The 25,885-nt window shown below is 37.0% G+C and overlaps 1 protein-coding gene across 1 annotated transcript; it reads left to right on the plus strand.

The window, feature by feature from the left end:
* The first annotated feature begins 696 nt into the window (after nt 1-696).
* Nucleotides 697-25,132, plus strand: LOC125232721. Its single transcript, XM_048138479.1, has 23 exons — nt 697-993; nt 2,575-2,787; nt 3,101-3,293; nt 4,414-4,489; nt 6,264-6,472; nt 7,674-7,758; nt 9,701-9,755; nt 10,092-10,297; nt 11,729-11,957; nt 12,738-12,950; nt 14,285-14,477; nt 15,033-15,108; nt 16,416-16,627; nt 16,942-17,026; nt 17,485-17,539; nt 18,587-18,817; nt 21,215-21,436; nt 21,893-22,091; nt 22,193-22,268; nt 23,692-23,894; nt 24,167-24,251; nt 24,414-24,468; nt 24,832-25,132. The coding sequence occupies exons 1-23, from the start codon at nt 713-715 to the stop codon at nt 25,130-25,132; spliced, it is 3,753 nt and encodes a 1,250-aa protein (XP_047994436.1). The 5' UTR covers nt 697-712.
* The last annotated feature ends 753 nt before the right edge of the window (nt 25,133-25,885 follow it).

The following is a 25,885-nucleotide window of genomic DNA, read 5'->3' on the forward strand; positions in this document are numbered from 1 at the left end:
TTCTCGTGTGTTAAAAAACTCGCAAGTTTAGGATTCTATTCTCGAACCACTCGCTTCGCTCGTGGTTCAACTATAGAATCCTTTCACTTGCTCGTTTTTCAATTCCACACTCGGCGTTAAAATACAACTTTGCCCCCTTGTATAACAAATAACTATTACTAGATGTATCAACTCGTAGTATTAATTGATATCGACTTTCAGTTGTCAGTATAACTAATTCTCTCAGGATCTTGGTGCTCGTCGTCGGTAAATATTTCTACCATGTACTTCTTATATTATATTATATGTGTATGTGTTTATATCATAGAGGAATACGTAAGGGAAGAGTTGTAACTCTATACAACAGTAAATGCGGGTTATTTGTATAGGCATAGTTAAGTGACATCTAGCGACAATCACGCGTCAACTGTTGATGTTGCAATGAAATATCACTTAACGAGGCTTTTTTAATATTTTTGTTGACTTCAACTTATAAAAATTGACGCCAGAAAGCACCAAGCTGCGATTAAAGACGGACAACTTAGTGGATTTTACTGAGTTCATTTGCCACGCTAAGTAGATATGTTTGCTTGATCTATGGTATATTATGACATCTGTATTTGTAATTTCAAAAACTTTCAAAATAAGCTGTGATTATAATCTATTGAGCTACGCTTTTATGATGTAATGTTTTTTGACATTGTTACCACTTATGTAATTTGATTATCTAACAATGTTTTTATATTTTGTATTTTATATTGTTCTTATCCTGAATGTATGTGATGGAATGAGATACGACGGATATATGCTTATGCGGGGTTTGCCCGCTAATAAAGTACATTTGGATTTCTTCAAAAACGTGACGAAGAATTATGATGTCGACGTGTGGCAGGCTCCAGGGTCGGTCAACAAGCCTGTTGATTTCGTTATAAGCCCTGAACATGCTGAAATTGTAAAGTCTGCAGCGATCAGTCAGAATATTCCCTTGGAAATATTGCAGAGTGATATACAGAGGTGAGTTTTTGGTAATTGAGAATGCATCAATTCTAAGGGCGTTCCCTGTGATATTATGATTAGTTTCCCATTGATATTATGATACTTTCGAAAGCCTATCATATTAACAACATCGTCTTTAAACAAAATAGTATCTCATAATTCCTTCACAGCTCATTGTTTCTGTGATATTTGGCATCAAAGTTGAACAATTTTAGGATCAAAAACTGTTTTTTGGAATAACTTTTGTTTTAATTACTTTAAAATTAAAATCTCTTGTATTTTTAGAAACGTCAAATGTAAATCCAAATAATTATGTCGATTTCATGTATGTAATACTCTTCACTAAAATCGAATTTCGATAAAAGTGTTTTTTAGACCATGCTTAAAAATTCATTTTTTTAATACTAGATATATTTACTATACACCGTGTCCAATAAGTCCGAATACTCACATTTTACCTCAGTTCTAAAGATATAGGGATCACAGGCCATCAAATTCTTATTTAAACTGAAGAGTATATTCCTTTTAATAAAATACAAGCACAAAGTTCATGAAATTTCCGAAGTGTCTAAGAAAAACAAAGAGGTAAAGTGCCAACAAAATACTTGCTCGGCACGCAGGTGACGAGTTATTTTTTATAAGCAGAATCTGTATGTGATAAAACAGACGCCACGTGTCCAAAATAAACTATTATGGGTACCGAGGATAGATAACGTTCCGGGCAACTAGAAAAATGTGCCTAGGTTCCAGAGCTCACCATCGGCCCAGGTGTGGGATGCAGTATGTAAGCGAGGTAAACTACCTTCAGTACTTACAGATAAAAGCGTTAAAATCAACGTTTTTTTCTTTAAAACCAAGGTTTTGGAGAAAAAAATGCCTTAAAGTTAAAAAGGATGCTTGGGAATGAGTATCATGTGTCCCAACAAGACGCACCTCCAGCACATTCGGCAAATGGTATTCTAGCGTAGTTTCAGACTAATTTGGCAGTTTTTTATCCGAAACATGAGTGGCCACCCAGACCTCCAGGTTTAGGCGTATTAGACTACTTTGTATGGTCATACATGCTTTGAAGACTAAATTTTTATAAAATCATAAACCTAGATCATTTCAAAAAGATTATTGAGAGTATTTGGGATGAAATGTGAAGAAAACGGTGCGTGCCGCGTGTGATCCGTTTGAGAAGCGTTTGAGGCTGGTAAACAAGTTAATGCTGGAGTTATTCCAAAACATTTGTTGTGAATGTAGTAAATAAGAGTGCCATTCATAAAATATAATAATAATGTAGTAACTATTTGTTCATTTTGTTTTATTGGCTATTTGTGCTGTATTCAAACTTATTGGACACGGTGTAAATAGGTATCTCATAGGTTAGCGTGCTCCACCGTAGACTGCATCATCACTTACCATCAGGTGTGACCGTGGTCAAACGTCTACCTATTAAAACTAAAAAAAAAAAAAAAAACGAACGGAGAAAGAACATTAAAGAACCGATGGCCGTTGGGCTTATAATTCTATCTGTGGAGCCACTTAACGCTGGCTTATACTCTATTTCAAATACGAATTCCTACTTGAATCTTAACACTCGTGCATATTTTGCAGCGCGTTCGACAATCAAACAGTTAACACCTACAGAAGACGCAACACCGATTCCTTTACCTGGGACAGCTATTACCGCGCAAATGATATAGTCAATTGGTTAAAAGATCTTCAATCAAAGTACCCAAAAGAAATAAAATTGTTCAGCATCGGGAAAACAGCCGAGGGCAGGGATATTATGTGCGTCAAGATCGTCTTGAAAGGATCGAAACCAAGGTTTGAAACAAATTAAGTAGGTAAATCAACACTACAGGTGTAGTGCGAAAAGATTTTCCTTCATATTTTACGGAAAAGTACGAACGTGGAACATGTCATGCTATTTCATTTAATCTCAGTACAAGACGTACTGACACTGTCTGAACTAGCATGACAAATACGAACGATTCCGGAAAAATACGAAAGAAAATATTTCGCACTAAAAAAACGGACTTCGGAATCATCAAGAACAAAGTATGATCGACTAGATGGTGACACCACACCTTTTGTTGATTCTCGGCTAGTTTTTTACTAAATATGTATATTTTCTCAGGTCTAAAGTTATAATTGAAGGTAATATACATGCCCGGGAGTGGATTACGTCGGCTATGGCTACCTATATCATTAATGAGCTGATCCATGCCCCCAAAGGAAAAAATAAAGAATGGAACAAAATTGCTAACAATTACGAATGGTACATTATTCCTTTATTGAATGTGGACGGCTACGAATATTCGCACACAACTGTAAGTATAATTTAAAAACAATTTATACTAAAGATCAAATGCATGCCAAGTTTCGTGCTTTCCGCTCTATCCGTCTAATATGAAGAATGAAGTACAACAATCTTGAAAAACTTATAATGAAAAGAATAAATATATTCGATATTCAATCAAAACAGACAACTCTGAATAAGCATGAGGCCCAGGGACCGCAACTTTGGTGCCGATGACAGACGTATGACGTCAAGCTAAATACAGAGTGTTGTTATCTAGATTATATACACTTAATCAAATAACAACTTATTAGCCTCTTTAGTTTACTGATATTCAAACTTGAGTTAAGAGTTTTTCCACGTACTGGCCACGTATAAAAACATAACTGTCTTTGTCATGTTAAAACCGAGATTGTGGGAAATGACAACCAATTTCTGTTTAACTGTTTTTCATTGGTAAAATATAACCGAAATATTATTGTTTCGCTATGGAACCGTATTTGCAGAAATTTCCTTTTCTGATTTTACAAAATGAAAAAATGTACTGCTCCTGCTGTGACCAATATTTAAGAGGAAAAGCAAGTAATATAGAGAAACATTTGAAAACAAAAAAGCATATAGAACGAGAAGGAGGAAAAATGACACAGCATGATTTCAATATGGATTTAACAAAATTTATGATAGCTTCGAATATACCCTGGAATCAATTAAAAAATAAGAACTTTTCCAATTTTATTGAAATATGCGGTTATAGGAATTATGACCAGTGCGACCCCAATTTTCCGAATTGGCGAGAGGTTAAAGAATTATTTTGCCCTGAATGTACGTGTGAAATGTAAAAAAAAACAACCTTTTGTTAATATGTTGTTTTATTTAAGTACACGAAGAATAATATTTTTTGTTAAAATTACATTACTGTAAAAAAAGCCAATAAAAATAATACTTGCATCGTTTTTTAATGTTAACATTATTTTTTTATGCAAATACCAAGCAGTTCTCAATATCTCATTATTAAGAATTGAGGTATTGCAATGTTATTAAAAGAACATCCTATATCGGACTAAACGTCATAATGACGTCACCGGCACCAAAGTTGCGGTCCCTGAGCATGACATAAGTTATTAATGATTTTTCTTTTGATTACAATATAGTCACGAATGTGGAGGAAAAATCGGCGTGGCGGTTTTGGAGTCGATTTGAATCGAAACTTCGATATCGCTTTTGGAAGTAAGATCTATAAATGACACAATTACTAGAACGCTTGGGACAACCCTCAATCCCAACTATTTCTTCTTGGACGAATAAAAATGATAATAGGCTATTATAAGAATGTTCAGTGCGCTACACAGGTAGCACTAGTAGCAGAGTATTTTAAGTGACTTAGTTCGATTTTTTAAGTTAAAGAAGTTATATTAACGTATAAAAAAACCGACTAAGAGCGTGTCGGGCAATGCTCAGTGTAGGGTTCTGTAGTTTCTCGTATTTAAAAAAAAACTGTTCAACCAATCAAGTTCAAAATAATTTTCCTAGAAAGTTTTTATAAAGATCTACTTTTATGATTTTTTTCATATTTTTTAAACTTATGATTCAAAAGTTAGAGGGGGAGAACACGATTTTTGCTTTAGGAGCGATTATTTCCGAAAATATGAGCATTATCAAAAAATGATTTTAGTAAATCCCTAATCCCTATTCATTCTTAAATACCTATTTAACAATGTAGGGAATAAATCAAATTATTTTATTAAATCCCAATCAAATTATTTCATTCCCAGCTTCGCCACCAGTTGGCTTGATTGCTTTTTATTTAGCGTATGGTATCTATTTCAGTTTATAACCTATCCAACAATATATCACACACACACACACACTTGGAGGCCTTGGTAATTTTTTCTTTGTATATGACATTTATTTCAGTTTATAGTTAAAATAATAGTAGTATGTCTACTAAAAAACACAAATTAAAATATTTCCTATGAAATAATTTAATTTGGTGTTAGAGTTAATATATCACACGTTAGGGTTGAAATGGAAAAAAAATCACTCCCCACTTTACGTGTAAAAAAAAAATACGTTTATTACCATAACACAAAAAGAGTACAGCAATGGAATAAAAAAGTAATATGCTAATTCACTTAAGCTAAGCAAAATAAGAGCTAAGTACATTTTTTTTTCGTGCTCGGTAAAAGGATACTCTTCTTGTATCTTGGTGTAGGGGGTACTCTAATGAAACATTTTTTTCCACTATTTAGTTTTGCACTTTGTCGGCGTGATTAATATACATATTTGTACCAAATTTCAGCTTTCTAGTCCTAACGGTCACTGAGATTATCAGCCAACGAACATATTATATCTATGTAGTACATGTTTCAAAACAAAATCCGCCGGGCCGTTTCTTTACGTTTACGGAAACTCAATAACTACAAAATAAAAAATTATGACGATGTTAAAGTGAAAAAAAAAACACGCAATATAAAATATATTTTTATATACTACGTCGGTGGCAAACAAGCATACGGTCCGCCTGATGGAAAGTGGTCACCGTAACCTATGGACGCCTGCAACTCTAGCAGTGTCACATGCGCGTTCCCAACCCATTGAAAACTTGTACACTCCCTTTTGCTGTGTTAAGTACATAGCGACTTATATATATACTAGCTTTTGCCCGCGGCTTCTCACGCGTTAGAAAGAGACAAAAAGTAGCCTATGTCACTCTCCATCCCTTCAACTATCTCCACTTAAAAAATCACGTCAATTCGTCGCTCCGTTTTGCCGTGAAAGACGGACAAACAAACAGACACACACACTTTCTCATTTATAATATTAATATGGATATATGTATAGGTACTATATAATTTTTACCATTTTTGTGCTTCAGTTCACGAGCGAAGCCGGGTCAGGGTGTAGGATATTATCTACTCGTATTGAGAAATCTTAAATTATAAATAATAAGTTAATAATTTACAATTTAAGATTCCTTTACAAATTACTTCTGTTTGTTTAGCTGATGCAACAGAAACCAGTAAAAAGTCTCCAATATACGCCGGCCCTAAACCATTCTCTGAACCAGAAACCAAAAGTTTAAGAAAATTTATGAAATCCGCAAGCAAGGGCTTGACTATAAGCCATTACATATCAATACATTCATATGGACAGCTCTTCATCATACCATACGCATATACTACCGAACACCTTGAAAATTTTAGTGAAATGGTAAGTCTTTAATTTTTTTTTGTTCTTAAATAATAAAATAAATAGCTATCTCATTGTCTAGTTTCTAAATCGGTTCCCCTTGTTTTGGCATAATTTTACAATCAAGAATTATTTTTGGCATAATCTACATTGCCATAATTCACCTTACGCATAATCTATTATAGGCTATTCTCTCTAGTCTTACCGCGTAGTTTTACCAGTTGAACCAATGGGAATTTTTTTCCCAATAGACTTACTGATTGTAAGACTTTGCTTTTTTGTACGAAACCAGACGCGACAACTGTTTCAAATATCAAAGTAATATTTAGATTATGCCAAATAAGTTTTTTGTCAAATTAACATTAAATTTGTCGAAAATCGATTATGCTAAGTCTGTTATGCGAAAATCGTTTCGTATAATTGAAGGTATGCCAAATAGAGGGAACCTTTCAAAATCTTTTCGACTTTTAGTCACCTACGTTGCATTGTACGCTAAATAATTGTTTGCTTCTTTCTTTTCTTAATTTTTCCAGGTTTTGGATTTTTTTTCTGTCAAAGGAACTTCAAAAGTTTATCCATTAATTTTAATCTTGTATTTTTTTAAATTGTTAACACTATTTATGTCCTATGTCCACCGCAGGACAGGCTATGCCTAGTGTGGGGAGCAGAATAAAATTTAACTTACTATGGGCTGGTTTTTCAATCGCCAGATAAATAATATCTGTCAGATAAATGTTAGCTGTCATTGTCATTTATACGTGTGATGAAAAGGATAGTGATAACTTTATCTGATAGATATATTTATCTGGCGATTGAAAAACCGGCCCTATGTTATTTAAATAAATGTTTCAATGTTTCAATTTTATTTTTTACAATAAACGGGCTTAATTAATACTCACGGCCACGGACTAGTTAAGGCGAAGACGTGGCCTACGATGGAGCTCGCCCAGAAGGTGCATGTTTATCCTTGACTTGAAAGTTGCTGGGTTATATGAGCCAGGAAATATGAAGCTCATATGTAGTGCGAAAAGGGTTACCTTCGTATTTTTCCGGAAACGTTCGTATTTGTCATGCTAGTTAAGTCAATGTCAGTACATCTTGTATTGAAACTGACTGAAATAGCACGACACGTTCGTGTGTTTCCGTAACAATACGAAGGCAAATGTTTTCGCTACTACATCTGTAACAGTTACTTATAGGTATATTTTTTTTTAATTTTCAGGAGAAAATAGGAAAAAAAGTGGCAAAACGTATTTTGAAGCGATACGGAACAAAGTACGTTGTAGGAACAGCATACGACACGGTGGGTAAGTTATGCAAACATTTTATGACATTTTCTATTCGGCCTAAGAGGAAAATAAAGTTTCCCTGTCACACAATAAATATAAAAATAAAAAATAAATATAAATATTGGGGACACCTAAGCTTACACAGTTCAACTTAGCCCTAAATTAAGCAAAGCTTGTACTATGAGTGCTAAGCGACGATATACATACTTAAATAGATAAATATATACATATATAGATAGAAAATGACTCAGGAACAAATATCTGTGCTCATCACACAAAGAAATGCCCTTACCGGGATTCGAAGCCAGGACCGCGGCGCCGCAGGCAGGGTCACTACCGACTGAGCCAGACCGAGCGTCTACAATGTTATGACGACCGGTCTGGCTCAGTCGGTAGTGACCCTGCCTGCTGAGCCGCGGTCCCAGGTTCGAATCCCGGTAAGGGCATTTATTTGTGTGATGAGCACAGATATTTGTTCCTGAGTCATGGATGTTTTCTATGTATATAAGTATGTATTTATCTATTTAAGTATGTATATCGTCGCTTAGCAACCATAGTACAAGCTTTGCTTAGTTTGGGGGCTAAGTTGATCTGTGTAAGGTGTCCCCCAATATTTATTTATTTTATTTATTTATTTATATGTATAACTTTTAAAACAGTCAGTGTGGGAGCACCATTATCATCATCATAATCCTCCTTGCGTTATCCCGGCATTTGCCACGGCTTATTGGAGCCTGGGGTCCGCTTTGATCGCAAGAAAAATCGCAAGATTTGCCGTAGGCACTAGTTTTTACGAAAGCGACTGCCTTCTAACCTTCCAACCCGAAGGGTAATTAGGCCTTATTGGAATTAGTCCGGTTTCCTCACGGTGTTTTCCTTCATCGAAAAGCGACTGGCAAATGTCAAATGACATTTCGCACATAAGTTCAGAAAAACTCATTGGTACGAGCCGGGTTCGAACCCGCGACCTCCGGATCGAAAGTCGCACGCTCTTACCGCTAGGCCACCAGCGCTTCAATGTGGAACACCATTCTTCTTCTTCTTTACATCCTGTTACCCTCTGCTGGGGTGTAGGGCTCGAATCATATTTTTCCATTTACTCCGGTCTTGGGCAGTTTGAGTGACCTCCCACCTCATGTCTAGCACCCTGAGCTCCTGCTGAACCGAACGACGCCAGGTCGATTTAGGGCGGCATGGTTTGCGCTTTCCGGGTACATTCCAGGTGAGGGCCATTTTGGATAGGTGGGTATCAGGTTTTCTGAGGATGTGTCCAATCCAATGCCATTTCCGCGTCTGTATTTCTTCTTGTACGGGTGCTTGTCCAGTTATTCTCCATAAGTGGGCGTTTGTGATCCAGTTAGGCCAAAAGATACGCAGGATCTGCCTCAAGCATTTGTTCACAAACACTTGGAGTTTTGACATTAGGTCTTTGCGGACAAACCAGGTCTCACACCCGTACAGTAATACGGCCTTTACATTGGAATTGAAAATCCTCAGTTTAGTTCTTCTAGTCAGGGTCGAGGAGCTCCACACCGGTTTAAGCTGACCGAAAGCGGCTCGGGCTTTGTTTATTCGAGATTCAACACCATTAGGCGTGGAACACCATTAGGCGAAATTACACATACGGGCATAGATTGTAAACTTGGACAGAAAAAGCATTACTACGTATCAAAGAGGATCGAGTATTATATAGAGAGTTACTGTAAAAGTAAAATGTGTAATCACAGTGCATACCATCTCTCGACAAGCTTAAAACTTTTGAACCTCAGTTTTAACAATTTGGCCCATATTGTTAGCTTGATATGTGTTAAAATGTCAAATATGAATATTAGCCCCATCTAGCCGAGCATTCCCCGAAGGTGTAACGCCATCTAGGCCACCGTACCTTTTTCTCTAGGGCTTTGATATGAATAGGGCAATTGACTGAAGATGGAGTGATGGCGTTTTTGGCATGTTTTAGGATATACGGCATCTGGTGTTAGCGCATGTTGGGTCAAGAAAGCGTATAAAGTTCGGTGAGTTCACAATAATTTATTTGCTTTTATTCGTCTTTTATTTGGTCCTAGTTAGGGTCCATTTGCCAGTTACTGGTCAGCCTCCAATAACTGCTAACAGCACCCTATAGGTACAAAAGATAGGAATTCTATTTACCTATAAACTTACAGTTCGTCGACTGGCGAATTTTCAAGCTTCATTTTATTGATATACTTATTTTATTAGCTATTGTATAGGTTCAATAGTTCAATCTCGTTCCATACTGTTTGGGTCACTCGGCAAGCTTCGTGGCCTAAACATGGAAGTCGACTGAAAAGCTCTGCAATATACCATGCTTGTATAAAATACTATTATAGGTACGTGAACGTCTTTGAGCTTCGTGACACTGGAAAATACGGATTCGCCTTGCCGATAAACCAGATAAAACCCACATGTCTGGAAACTATGGATGGACTTATGGAACTCCTCAAACCACGGGAATCAATCAAACTATCAGATTATGAAGAGAACGAATCCCAACCCGACGGCACGGCTGTAACAACGTTGAATGGACTGGCCTTATGTATAAATTTTCTTTGGTTTTTTCAGTCCATTATTCTGATAAACTTCTAAACTTACATATTCACATACATTCATACTCGCTCTGCAAGTTTTTTGTTATTTTAGTAGCGTGTGGATTTAAATAATGCCTTACCTTTTCGACGGTTTTCCTCCCGGCCCACGGCACAAAATTGTGTCGACGCTAAGCTCAAGTTGCGTACGGACTCTGCGAGCCTGGGTGAGCCGGCTTGCGCGCGAGCCCCGCGCGTCAAAGAAACCTCGCTCCAAAAACTGATAGCAGCCAGGGTGACTCGCGCGCGAGCCTGCTTACCTTTGCACGAGTAATCCGTACGCAGCTTCATCATCAATATCGGTCTAAATTACACTTTTAGTGGTCATTGGGGTCACAGGCACGACATACAACACTTTTAGTTCCTTGGCGTTCAAAGGATCAACCATTTCCGAAGTATTGGTGTGATAGAATTAGGACAAACAAACTTCTTCTATCGGCTTGATAACTTTAGAGTAGGTACGTTTATGAATAAGAAGGGGGTTAGGATATTTTTCTTATGGAGCATGTATAACTGATCACCCAAAGTAAAATTTCACAACAAATAAATACTTGTACAATCTTAGGTTACATTTTTTACTTTTCAGCCACTTTTCTGGTTGCAAAGCTTCAATTTCTATATTTCAAGTTTCTATTTGATTTAGATCAAATCTTGGAAATTGGGATCCACTTCTCGATATCCAATTTAGATAAATTCCTGCATACGTTTTCAATCGGATGATACTCATTTAAAAGTCTACTTAAAAAATATAAAAACTGCAAAGAGTTATATTTTTGGCAATAATTCAGATATTTAGTCTATAATTTAGATATTAATGTCCTACACTACATAGTAAACATTGGTTTTGATTTATGTTTACTTTTTGTACTCATTTAAAAGTTTATATTTTTGGCATGTTACCTATACAAATACGCATTCACAATAAAATAAAAAGAATATTGGTCTGATCTTCGAACACTTCAGCAAATATAATGGATAAAGTAATAACTACAAAACTATTGGAACAAATCAAATATTTTGATTTGTGTGTTTTTTAGGTAGTCACACTACTATGTATAAATTAAAAATCGAAATAAGGTGTCATAGTTTAAAGAAAAAATGACGAGCACCAACAGTGATCCGGCCTTCACCACTGTTGGTGCTCGTCATTTTTTCTTTAATATATGACACCTTATTTCGATTTTTAATAACTACAATTTAAAAAATACTGGCTGAAAATAAATGATAAGTTTTGTTTTGTTAACTTTCAAAACTATGCCTTAATCTATTGAGCTACGGTTTTATGATGTGCGATCTTTTGACACCACTAATGTAATATTTATTTGAAACTACAATGATTTTTAAATGTATTTTAATACTACTTGCATTAAGTTTTTGTGAAGGGAGGAGATACGATGGATTCATGCTTTTGCGGGGTTTGCCTGCTAACGAACAAGATTTGGAATTTTTCAAAAATGTAACGAAGAACTATGATGTTAACGTGTGGCAGCCTCCAGGATTGGTCAACAAACCTGTTGATTTCATTATAAGTCCTGATCATGCGAATATAGTGAAGTCCGCAGCCAGGAGTCAGAATATTTCCTTGGAAACGCTACATGATGACATACAGACGTGAGTATCTTTGATTGAATTATTAAATACTAGCTTTTGCCCGCGGCTTCGCTCGCGTTAGAAAGAGACAAAAAGTAGCCTATGTCACTCTCCCTTCAACTGTCTCCACCTAAACAATCACGTCAATTCGTCGCTCAGTTTTGTTGTGAAAGGCGGACAAACAACCAGACACACACACTTTCCCATTTATAAATAATATTAGTACCTACACTAATACCTACACTAAGCGCAAGCAACGCGGTTTGCTTATAAGTGACTAAAGCGGTTTATGACAAAAAGTACCAACGAATAGAGAGGACCCCCCTCTCACTTCACTGACCCCTCACGACTTCCTGCCCGCATCGGAAACTTATTGCACCTCATTAATAGTTTCTATTTTTGCATTTATTTTTGAAAATAAAGATTTCGTACAACTACTAGAGCTTACAGAACTTATATTGACCGGGATATAGACCGTGATTACCTTTTTGATTTTTGTCGAGCTCCCGATATTTCGACGCAGTTGCATGCATCATAATCACGGAAATCTGAAGAAGGCGGGTGGATGCCAAGTTGCGTAGACAGCGCGCGATTTACCCTCTTTCGCGCGCGTCGGCTGCGTTCACTTTCAGCGTTACTACTGGTCGCATTCACACTCGATGGTCTGTCCAAACACACTACACTCACAGTGTCACTACGTCCCGGTCAATATAAGTCTAATGAAAATAACCGTGAATCATTCAAAACTCTTATTGAGTTTACAGAAGTCATCATTTTATCAAGACACTATTTATTTCACAGCGCGTTTGACAATCAAACTGTGAACACGTACAGTCGACGCAACACCAAGTCATTCAACTTTGACAGCTATTATCGCCCAAATGATATCATCAACTGGATGATGGACATTAAGACACAGTATCCTGAAGAAATCAGCTTGTTTAGTATCGGGAAATCACTTGAAGGGAGGGATATTATGTGTATGAAGATCATCTTTAAGGGATCAAAAAGAAGGTATATGACTGGTTACATGGTTGAATAAATTTTCCAAACTTCATTGATAGAAATATTAATTAACTTAAAAACATGTACAGTGTAATAACAAGATATCGTCACTACTTTTAAACAATCTCGTATCTCACGCTTTTCCTCAAAGTTAAAACGCAGTAAGTATATATGCATTCCATAGATACTTACTACAATTTTCTTTTCATTGACAGACGAAGATACAAGTTTTTTTTAAAGTAGTGACGATATGTTATTACGGATGAGGATGGGCAGCGCCAATGTATAAAGTGTAGTCAAAATGACAGACACGAGTAATATAGGTAAATCGCGGACAAGTCAATAAATCATTTATTGTATAAAGGTATGCTTATATACATATGCATGTTTGGGTTGTCGCTGACCAAGCAATATGCGTTATGTCGCAGTAAACCATTACAACAGTAAGTGAACACGCCTTTAGGTTCCGACTGTTCTGAGCTAGTAGATCCTGTAATCACAGAACCCAGAGGTATAGTTATTAATAGTTATTTGTTATACAAGGGGGCAAAGTTGTATTTTAACGCCGAGTGTGGAATTGAAAAACGAGCAAGTGAAAGGATTCTATAGTTGAACCACGAGCGAAGCGAGTGGTTCGAGAATAGAATCCTGAACTTGCGAGTTTTTTAACACACGAGAAGTAAAATACATTTGCACCCGAGTATAACACAAAACTTTTCCCCTCACTATAGCGAGGAAACTACAACGCAAAAAATGCGTTTATCACTGCTTCCAGTAGTTCCACAGGTGGTAAATCATCTTAATTACTAGATTCACCTACTTTTATCAATTTTAAAGCAGTTAATTTGACTTTATTCAAGGTCAAATTACTTTACCCACTAGTGGATAAAATGCATTTTTACCCGCTGGTATTAAAGGACAAAACACGTGTTTCCGAGCTAGTGAGGGGAAAATTAAAGTAAACTAAATTAAATTTACCTTACTGTACTAAGTACTTCTATCCAATATTAAAAACAGTAGGAACCATCATGGAGTTTCATTTGGATGGTTCTTAGCAATTAGAAAATAATGTCACCTAGCTATTGCGTGTCTCGATCGCACCAATGCAACTACGGGCAAGCACAAGTGAATCACACAATATCAACATCCGAATGACATCCTAACCCGGAAACCTGCAGGGCACTTCTGGATGAGATTAGCCATGACCTGGATAAGTGGCGTACACGAAGGGAGGCCTATGCTCAGCAGTGGGCGATTAATGGCTGAAGTGATGATGATGAGATATCCTAAAGACAAGACAAGTGTAAGTTAGAATTGGACTTTTAATCTCACTTATTTTACAGGTCCAAAGTTGTGATTGAAGGCGGCATACATGCGCGTGAGTGGATAGGAACAGCGATGGTCACGTATATCATTAACGAACTGATCCATGCCCGTAACGGCTTGAGGGACAACTTCAAGACTATTGCTTATAACTACGAGTGGTTTATTATTCCTATATTTAATATAGATGGCTATGAATATACTCATACAACGGTAAGCAAAGCATAAAAAATTGCATGAGGTTTTAAAAGGCCTTGGGATTTTGAGCGATATTATGGTCATATGGAAGTCAGTGTCCATTTTATGATTACATCCAATTTCACTCGAAAACCTATGGTCCTTCATATTTTCTACGACAACGCTTTACATGTCGAGTTTTAATCTAAGTACCTAAGTTCAGGAAAATTCCAATATAGGGCCGCTATTCCGTCCGGAAATTTAAGCAGATGATTTTTTACGGATGAAAATAAAAGAAAAATATACGCTATATTTTTCTTTTATTTTCATCCGTAAAAAATCATCTGCTTAAATTTCCGAAGCTTAAAGCATTACCTGGTTTGTTAAGGAAATTACTTATCAATTTTATATTCCTGATTAAAAATTGCACGCTCGGCGTGCTGTTCTACATTCGTTTATTTATTAGACTTAATCATTATAAACAGTTTTACTTAAGTCTTTAAAGTTTTTTAGTATAAATTACATTATCAGCTCCACCATCTATTATATAATTTGTTAATTAATACTCTCTTAAAATATTATATAACACAGGATCGTATGTGGAGAAAGAATCGCCGCGGCGGTTACGGTGTCGATCTGAATCGAAACTTCGATGCCGCTTTTGGAAGTAAGCTCTTAAATAATCGTATTTCATTATACTTTGACTTCATGCAGCAATTTTACTCCATTAAATAAGATACTCCACACAAGACATGAGAAACCATTGATTTACCATTCGACGTTATGGCTCCATTACACCATCGGCAATAATGGTAAATGAGAGAATGGCGATTCGTGTGACTCGTCAACCAACACGGCCACTTCTATTGTGTTCACCCGAGAAACCGACGCAAGGGCGGGCGATCATAGAACATTGTAGGTCTTGCCTAAACCCTCCCTTCACTCACACCATTGGCATCACCAACAGTTGATCTGCCATAGAATTAGGAGCATATCATTAATAGGCGATCGGCCACCATCATATCTCCGATCTTGTAGCCGATAATCTTAGCCGATGGTATAGTGGAGACATAAAATAAGTCTTTTTGCAAAAAAAAATATTTTTGGCACAAGCTTTTATCGCCGACCGTACCTTTCTTTCAACAGTCACTGCTCTCCGAGACGTTTTTAAAACCCCTTACTCGATGGGGAATGGGGATACGACGTTTCATAACAGAGTTCCTATGATCACCTTTCTGCTCCATCACCAGATCAGGTCCATGATACCATACTATTGCATTGTCACGTGATTTACAGTATATGTGTGCCAGTTTCAACTTAATCGGAAACCGGGAAGTTGGTCAAATTTAGCTTCTACGTTTTGACGCACACTAACATAGGTACTAACAAGGCAAGTTGAATAAAAGCTTGTAATCATTAGCAGAACGGACAGGGTAAGCTATTTGCTTAATACTCGTAATATGACATACGCGACGAAAATATGTACCTCACCTCGTCTGACCTCGATCATTAGGTATTCATTTGGTTACGTATTAATTAACATAGAGGAATAAGTAAGGGAATAGTTCTGTTGCAACTCCATACATCAGTAAATGCGAGTTAATTGTAGTGACATCTAGCGACAATCACGCGTCAAATAGCGTAAATTATCAGTTAGGTACTGCTACTTGTCAATAGATGTCACGAGTCACGACGAACGAAGAGTCTAATGCTTACCAATTTTTAGCTAATATGTATTACAATAATATTAATCAGTATTCTGTTTTCAATTCCTTCTGCTTGTAATATAAGTTGTAAACTTTTGTAATATTAATTTTTTGGCAGTTGACACCTAGTATCGAGTAGTGGTACTGAACTTTCGCTATTTGATGCGTGATTGTCGCTAGATGTCACTACAAATAACCCGCATATACTGATGTACGGAGTACTCATCCCTTACTTATTCCTCTATGGTATAATTTTTTTCTGTTTCAGCCGTTGGTGTTACATTAACCGACAAAGACTCAGAAGAATATTGCGGTCCCAAAGCTTTCTCTGAACCAGAAACCCAGCATTTGAGAAGATTCATGCAGTCTACCAACAAGGGTCTACCGATTAGCCACTACATGTCCTTCCATGCGTACGGGCAACTCTTCATCATACCGTACGCATATACTAAGAAACACCTTGACAATTTTAATGAAATGGTAAGACATTTCAAATTGAAAATAAAGCACTCAGTAAATAACATAAAATATAAATACTTACTTCACTGGCTCAGCGACCCAAAAAGTATATTGGCGTCTGACACAAAAGGTCGTCACTCTACCCTATCCTGCGCCACTTCACGCCAGTTAGGTACACCAAGTGCAGACACAGGTCTAAGGGCTTCCTCGCACCAGAGATATCTGGGACACCGACTCAGACATTTTCCATATAATATAGTCTTAATCATAGTCTTACTTATTTTCATAAAACCCAGAACATAGTATTGTACATAAATATGTTTATTTCTTTATAGAAAAAAATTGGAGACAGAGCGGCGACACGTATAAAGAAGAGGTACGGGACGGAGTATACTGTAGGCACAGCATTTGACACTGTGGGTAAGTTACAAACATAGCTTTTTCGATACCTGCAACCTGCACGGGAAGCATGGTCGCGCGATAGACGATAAAATATCAGGCCGTCCCTATCGCACTTACGAATAGTGCGATAGGGACGGCCTGCTATTTTATCACTAAAGTCTTATCGCGCGACCATAATTGCCTGCCTGTGATACAGTCTCTCCCTCTGGACCGCATCCAACGAAGGGCGACTGAGATTGTCGATATTTCTGATCGGTTTGACGACTTGGCGCTGCGCAGAGATGTATCCTCGCTCTGCATTTTCTAATTATGTACCTACATGTATAATTGGGAGTGTTCCGAGGAATTGTTCTTATTGATCCTTGCCGCGACACCTCCATCGTTTAGATAGCTCACAGTCCTCAACATGGTTTTGAATCATACATTTTTTGTACGTTCATGTGCATTATATACGTTACGCTACTTTGTTGTTCTAGGATACATGGCAGCTGGCGTCAGTGCGTGTTGGGCCAAGAAGACATTTAATATTCCGTGAGTTCACATAAATAGCAACCTAAGTTAGTAAAATAGTCAGCCAAGGCAGACCTTCGGAGCGATAACTCGAAAACCATGACATTTTCATTAAGGGTGTGATATAATGAGATCTCCTATCACCTCTTTTCATTTTGACGTTGGTTGTAGGGACACCCAGTATGATGGCACTGCTATAATAAGAAACTCAAGTCAAGGGAAACTAAAATACATTCTACGACTCTTCCCTTTCTGCACCGACTCTAATTTGTACCATTTACATATTGCACTGGAAAGATTTATACATTTTTAATTTTAATAAGTTTTTTTTGCAAAAACCTAAGTTTCTGCACCGACTCTAATTTGTACCATTTACATATTGCACTGGAAAGATTTATACATTTTTAATTTTAATAAGTTTTTTTTGCAAAAAAATAATTTTTGGCACATGTTTTTATCGCCGACTGTACCTTTATTTCAACAGTCATCTACTGCTCTCCGAGACGTTTCTAAAAACCCCTTACTCAATGGAGTAACGACGATTCATAACAAAGTTCTTATGATCACCTTTCTGCTCCATTATCAGATCAGCTCCATGATACCATTATATTGACTTGTCACGTGATTTACATAATATGTGTGCAAAATTTCAGCTCAATCGGAAACCCGGAAGTGGGTCAAATTTAGCTTCTTTACGTTTTGACCCAAACCAAAGACATATGTAACCCCGTATAGACGGATAAAGTCTAAGAAAAAAACGTACCACAAAGTCATAGAGAAAAAGGTACGGTGGCCTAGATGGCGTTACACCTTTGGGGAACGCTCGGCTAGATGGCTCTAATATTATTAATAATTGATATTTTAACACATCAATCTAACAATATGGATCAAAACTGAGATTCAAAAGTTTTAAGCTTGTGTCGAGAGCTGGCAGTCTTTGCACTGTGATTACACGTTTTACTTTGACAGTAACGCTCTATAATACTCGATCCTCTTTGCCCAAACTAACATACTAACAAAACAAGTTGAATAAAAGCTTGTAAACATCTGAAGAATGAATATTTACAGGTACGTAAACGTATTCGAGCTCCGTGACACCGGCAAACACGGCTTCGCCCTACCAGCGCATCACATCAAGCATACGTGCTTGGAAACCATGGATGGCCTCATGGAGGTCCTCAAACCTCGCCATGGAACCAAACTGTCAGGACAAGATGATATGGACGGAGACACGCCTGGCGGCCAGGCTATGACTACTTTTAATGGAATGGTCGTTTCGATAAATGTTTTTATTATGTGGTTATTCAGTTTTTAATTAAATTATTTTTATTAATAAACGTGCATACTTACTTACTGATTTGTATTATATAAATCTGTGCGAAAAAAGAAGTCATAAGAACATGTCATAGAACATTTTGTCCGTCAAATCTTTTTTTCTTTTTTTTAGTTTGAATAGGTAGACGTTTGACCACGATCATCACCTGATGGTAAGTGATGATGCGTATAATAGATAGCTAGATAATAGATAGATAGAATACTCCTTATTGGTTTACCTCAGCAAAAGATACAGAAAAAGGATACAGTGGAGACAAAACAAATGATTATAAATAGAGGCATACAAGAGGCGGTCTTATCGCTAAAGAGCGATCTCCACCCGACAACCTTTAAAATATGTATGTTTGTGTAATGTATGTATTGTATGACTGTATGTATTCTATTAGGATTTTATTAGGAAGGTAAAGGGGCCTGCCTGCATACATACGTACCTCGAGATTTAGAGGTACGTATTCAGGCAGGCTACTTGAATTCTCTTTCAGTAAAGGCTGACCAGAGTGACCAGAAATATATGACTACGCGCCATGTTGCGGAATTCCACTAAAACTATTTTCTTCAAACCATCTTCATACTATACTGAACTGTCACCGCATACTTACATCAGAATAAGGGCACCCTTTTGACATCACATATTTCTGGTCTGGCTTTATTTCTATGCCGTACCAAGCTAACAGGCTTTTCCTAAAACATGATTCATCTAAAATAGGTACCCCCAAAGAAGGTGGTACAAATCACGTAGCATTCTCTTTGCTTTTGAAATAAAACCTTTGCAGCAATATTTTCTATCAATATGTTATTCTGTGGTAATTATTCCGCAAATGACAATCACTGTCTTCCATAAATCTACATAAATCAATAAAATATTTACTAAAACGTAGGAATGTTCTAAGCGTGTTCTAAGTAATAATTTCTTTGTAAAAGTTCACATTTTGACTAACAACAGAAATGCCTATTCCCAAGTAAACATGTATGTCATCATCATAACTTTAGCTTTTGCATCAATTTGCAAAGGAATAACATACAGGAACCATGCCCTTCTCCATGGTACGCCGCAAAATGAACGCGAGCTGAAGTTCTTTAAGGACATGGCGAAGCTGTACAATGTCACCTTTTGGAGAAGACCTGGTAAAGTCATGGGGCCTGTGGAATTCACCATTAGTCCCTACAACTATGGTGAACTTATGATAGATACATATAGGACGAAGATTCGCTTTACTACTATAATGGAAGATGTGCAAATGTAAGCTCAAAATTTATAAGTCAATTTATAAGTTAGCGTCTGTAGGGATAAAAAGGAGGAGGTAGGGCATAGCGAATGATATTCCGCTTTGTGTGGTAGGGCACAGCACAGCGGATATCATCTCACTCGAATCTTGAGCAGAGCCCAATTGGGGAAGTATCTCCGCCTTACAGAAGACCGCAGCCAAATAGCATTAGGCGCTACTCATAGTGTTGTGTTCCAGTCGGTGAGTAGGGTTGCCAGAGCTCAACGAGGGTGTCGTGTGCTGGCGACGGACCTGTGGAACTAATTTGTTCCGTGTATTGTCCTTTGAGTCATCGGCAACCCGAACCCTCCTTAGAACTTGTACACTCCTTTTTGCTGTGTACTTAACACAAAATGCAGTGTACAAGTTACTAATGGGTTGGCGACGCGCATGTGAAACTCCGTGAATTGCAGGCGTCCATAGGTTACGGTGACTGCTTTCCATCAGGCGGACCGAATGCTTGTTTTCCACCGACGTAGTATTAAAAAAAAATAACTTTCACCGTCGCGATTTAACTTACTCTCGTTTACAATATTTTACTTCTGCCCCACGTCTGCATAATGTACTGTTGAATAGGTATATCTTCCAAATGGAACATAATTATTAGAACGATTGCGACCCTGATATATTATCTTGAAACGACCCATTTAGTCCAATAGACGCAAATATCCCGGTCGACCTTAGGTGTTAGTTTTAGTAGAAGTTATCTTTGGAAGTTTTTATTAAGTACTAGCTTTTGCCCGCGGCTTCGCTCGCGTTAGAAAGAGACAAAAAGTAGCCTATGTCACTCTCCATTCCTTCACCTATCTCCACTTAAAAAATCACGTCAATTTGTCGATTCGTTTTGCCGTGAAAGACGGTCAAACAAACAGACACGAACACTTTCCCATTTACAATATTGGTACGGATATGATTTATGGCGAAGCTGCTTAATTTGTTAATATTTGTCATGATAAATATTACATGTTACATTTGATAAATTTGCGCGGTTCGTAAGTGACAGGATATACTTACCAGAAACCTTAATATTTATAATGAATCTCACTTATCTACTTTATTTTAAAGCTAACAATTACCTTATAAATGTATTTTCCAGTGCATTTGATGACCAAACGGTCAAACGCTATTTTCGACACCACCTGGAGTCGTTCACATGGGAACACTATTACGGTTTGGACGACATTTACAACTGGCTGAGAGATTTTAGCATTGCACACCCTAATGAGGTTCAGTTATTGCCTATAGGAAAGAGTATTGAAAACAGGGACATATTTGCAGTGAGACTAAAGTTGAATAAAGCTAAAATTTGCAAGAACAGGTGAATACAAACTTTCTCAAATTTGAAATAGATTAGAAGGTAGCCAATTTTGGGACTGATACAGACGAATTTACGAAAATCTGACAAATCAATCCAATTCAGCTAAAACGAATATAGGAATTGCACGCTTACAGCACACCAACTACGTCGATGTGTAGATTTCATACATTATGTTGCAGTCTTTAATCTCGATATGGCCTAACTCTAAACACCAACAAATAATATTACATACATACAATCACGCCTGTATCCCATAAAGGGGTAAGCAGAACACATGAAACTACTAAAGCTTCAGTGCCACTCTTGGCAAATAAGGGGTTGAAAGAAAACGAAACTGTGACATTGCAGTTTACAAATAATATTGTCGCGCGAAAAGCTAGAGCTTTTCGCTAGAACGAGTAAATACAAAATTTGTACCTACATATTAAAAAAATATTTACCAGTTTTTAACTTCAGACATAGACCCAAAGTCATAGTGGAAGGTGGAAGCCACGGAAGGGAGTGGATATCCCCAGCGGTGGTTACCTACATGATCTACGCGTTAGTAAACGCGAATAATTCCAACAGCGAAGAGTTGAAGCTTGTAGCACCAATGTACGATTGGTTTTTCGTTCCTGTAATGAACCCAGATGGATATGTTTATTCACAAACACATGTATGTATTTTGATTTAGCATTTTGTCGTCTTGCTTATTTTTGGAGATCATTATTTTATAATGTTTTTTCTTATTTATACGGTCTACGGTCTCTATTTTAGGATCGATTGTGGAAGAAAAATCGCCGTGGTGATTATGGTGTCGACTTAAATCGCAATTTCGGAATTTTATTTGGAAGTAAGCTAGAGAATAACCCCCTTCATAAACGCACTGTAAAGTTATCAAGCCGATAAAGTTCGTTTGTCTCTTTTCGGCGTATTGGTGTGATAGAAAAGGACAACCGAATTTTATCGGCTTCATAACTTTAGTGTGCGTTTATGAATAAGGGGATAAGTAGGTTAGAAAGCTTGTAAAAGTTTAAAATAGATTCATATTTGAACATTTTTACTGCTAGAAAATTTGTCATACCAAAGAAGATCGAGTATTATAGAGAGTTACTGTCGAAGTAAAATGTGTAATCAGGTAATCACAGTGCCATCTCTTGACACAGGCTTAAAACTTTTGAACCTCAGTTTTGACAATTTGGCCCATATTGTTAGCATGATATGTTTTAAAATGTCAAATATTAATATTAGCGCCATCTAGCTGAGCGTACCCCAAAGGTGTAATGCCATCTAGGCCACCGTACCTTTTTTTGTATGGTACTTAGGTACGTTTTTTTCTTAGACTTTATCTGTCTATACGGAGTTATACACCGTGTTTCACTTAACACTAAAAACCTGAAAACCGTTTGTTCAGAATCGAGAGTAGAATCGATTGAGCTATATCTTGATGGGGGTAATATTTTTATTTAAATTAGTAAGATTAGTTATTTTTTACGTGCCTATTCTATTGTATTCGTAATACAACATTGTGTATAGCGCATTGCTAGAGGTTGTTTACCTTTTTCAGTATTTAGGGGTATTAATACTGGCTGGTTACTTGGGCGATTATTTTTTCCGCTACGAGTTTGACGTTGTTTGTCAGTTTAATCTTAATGTTTATCATAAGTCATAACAAATTGAACTCGTACCTAATTACAACCTTGTCATCCTGAATATTGGGTTTGAATTTGCTTACTGCGATTACCTGTCCAATTTAAAATTTACTGTGACAAAGCTTTAAAGTGTTTTATAATGACATCTTAGGTGTCTATTGGTAAACCTTATGTCGTTGCAGTAACGTACACAAATAAATAGTTTTATGGTTTATGATGGTAGTTAGCAATTATTTTATTGAGTGTAGAGCTTAAAGTCAAGTAGAGCTGTACATAAATCTAAAAGTTCAATTTAAAAAAAAGTAACCATCAGATTAAAATATGAATACTCTAGGTGAGTTTAAAAAAATAAAAATCTGTTGGGGTGTCTGAGGTTTTGAGTGATACCGGAAACACGTTGTATATGTCTTTGGTCATACCTAAGAGTTATATTTGAAAAAAAAATCTTGTTATCCAACTCAAAGAGGTTCTGAGGCCTTTAAATAATCACGAAACACCTGTCTACATTCAGCAACACAATCATTTCTCTTCAGACTTCGCTTCGGTTCAGTTCAAGTACTCACTTTTGACAGACTCTTATCAAGACATGTTGAACAACAGTTTAAAATTATCTTTGTCCAACAGAATTGGGATCAAAAAGGGATAAAATAGATGACGAATACTGCGGCACAGAACCTTTCTCTGAACCGGAATCTGCAGCAATGGCTACGTTTGCGAGAGACAACAGCTTCAGTCTTGAATACTATCTGTCTTTTCATGCTTATGGACAGTATATAATCCTTCCTTACTCCTTTTCTAGGATGTATGAAGATAATTACAATAGTACGGTAAGAATCAAAAGAGCAGACACGAATAGATTGAAGGAGCGAATGGATTTTCGTCTGTGTGTCACGTTAACCAATAAAATGGTAGCTCTGACAGTGTATCGATACAGGTGTAAATCATGCAATGAAAGGTTTCGTTTATTGCATTAGTGTCAGATTTTGTAACAACAGAACAATTGAAATGTCAATTAGGGTTATCCCGTATTGTTGACCTTATATTTTTATTTATTTAGAATGTGACTCTTTATAATGTTGATATTTTTTTTTACTTCCAGAAAAAGTTGGCTGAATTGATGGCTGAAAAACTATTCACAAAATATCAAATTGAATATAAAGTTGGCACTAATTTTGATACACAAGGTCATACAGTCTTTTTTTTAATTTTTATTAGTAATTCAGCGACTTTAGGATTGTGTTATAATATTGTAATTTTTATAATGTTAGCAATATCGATACTATCGATACTATTGTTGGTTGATTAATACTTTTCATACTTGGGCTAAAAACACATTCACATTGCAGGATACTTAGCGTCAGGTGTAAGTGCAGACTGGGTCAAAAGAGCAATTAACGTTACGTAAGTATTATACATATATTATCGTTTATCACGCGACCATGCCTAGGGCCGCCACATCTAGCGTCTCACGGGCGTAGCGCCGGGCCAACTGAATATGAACGCCGACGCGGCGTCTTTTTCCATACAGTTGGCCCGACTACGCTCGCGAGATGCTAGATGTGGCCCTTACCTGCCAGGTGCCGGAGCCGAATGGCATTTCTGCGACGCGAAAGGTAGTCTGTCTCTGTCGCGCCAATACGCACTAGCGATAGAGATAGATGTCTACGAGCGTTTCGTTTCGTGAGCGTTTCGTGAGCGTTTGTGTCTTTCCGCTATGCACCCAGGACTTGTCTTACACCTAAAAAATGAAAAATATAATTTCAGTCACGTTGCAACCATCATGTTACCGGACACCGGAGCGCACGGTCTCGCGTTGCCACCAAAGCAGATCTTGCCAACCTGCGTCTCCATCATGGATGGTTTGCTAGCGTTCCTTGATCCACCACAACCCGAAGATGTGAAACGTGACGCAATGAGATTTAGCGAGATAAACGATAAAAGTGCCATGTTTGCAGAATTTTTGGAAGAAAATGAAATTATTAATGATTATGCTCCGAAATTTGATTCTTCAAGATATATCTTTGTTTGTAATGTGATTGTGTACATGTTTAGCAGATTTAGATAAATTTACTAGAAATATAATTATTCTACCTACAATTTTTTTATGTCAGCTGATGTAACATTCAAGGCTGCGATTAAGTAAAGGGGTAGCTGTTATGTAAACCTCCGATTCATTTACTATACTCTGTCAAACAAGTCCGTCAGTAAATAAGAACAAAGAAAACTATATGCATCCTTTTCTTTAGGGTGCTAGATAATAGGATACCTATAGTTTTCTTTGTTCTTATTTACTGACAGACTTGTTTGACAGAATATTGGTTGTCAAAGAAGTACCAATTGCTGCGGGAAAAATGCTCTTTTCCCTCTGGCTTTTTGATTGACTGCGACTAGTGTTGTAAAGGACGCATGGGTGTGTAAATTAAAGTTAATTATATTCTGTAATTAACCAACTGAATATTTGAATGACAGCGGTGGACTATGGGATCAAACACCGGACGCGTGACTAAAAAATATATAATTGTATTAAGGATGGGCCCGTACAAAATTCGATACCCATGTCTCGAAGCTACAAGTTAGAAATATTTACAAGTGGTTGTCAATGTCTTATATGACAAGTTAGAAAGATACTTCCGCTTGTAACTTGTAACTTTCAGTTTTTAGAAATGGGCTCCAGTTAGTTATTTTAAAAAACACCTGTAGAATAGAGCTAATGGTCTCTACCCGACCCCTTCCTTGGTAAATTTTGAAAAATATGTTAGATGTTGGTTAGCACATAGACTATTATCTTCTATATGAATCAATATCGAATACGTGATCC

This window comes from Leguminivora glycinivorella, chromosome 13, assembly GCF_023078275.1.
Source record: "Leguminivora glycinivorella isolate SPB_JAAS2020 chromosome 13, LegGlyc_1.1, whole genome shotgun sequence".
In the NCBI taxonomy this organism is placed as follows: domain Eukaryota; kingdom Metazoa; phylum Arthropoda; class Insecta; order Lepidoptera; family Tortricidae; genus Leguminivora; species Leguminivora glycinivorella.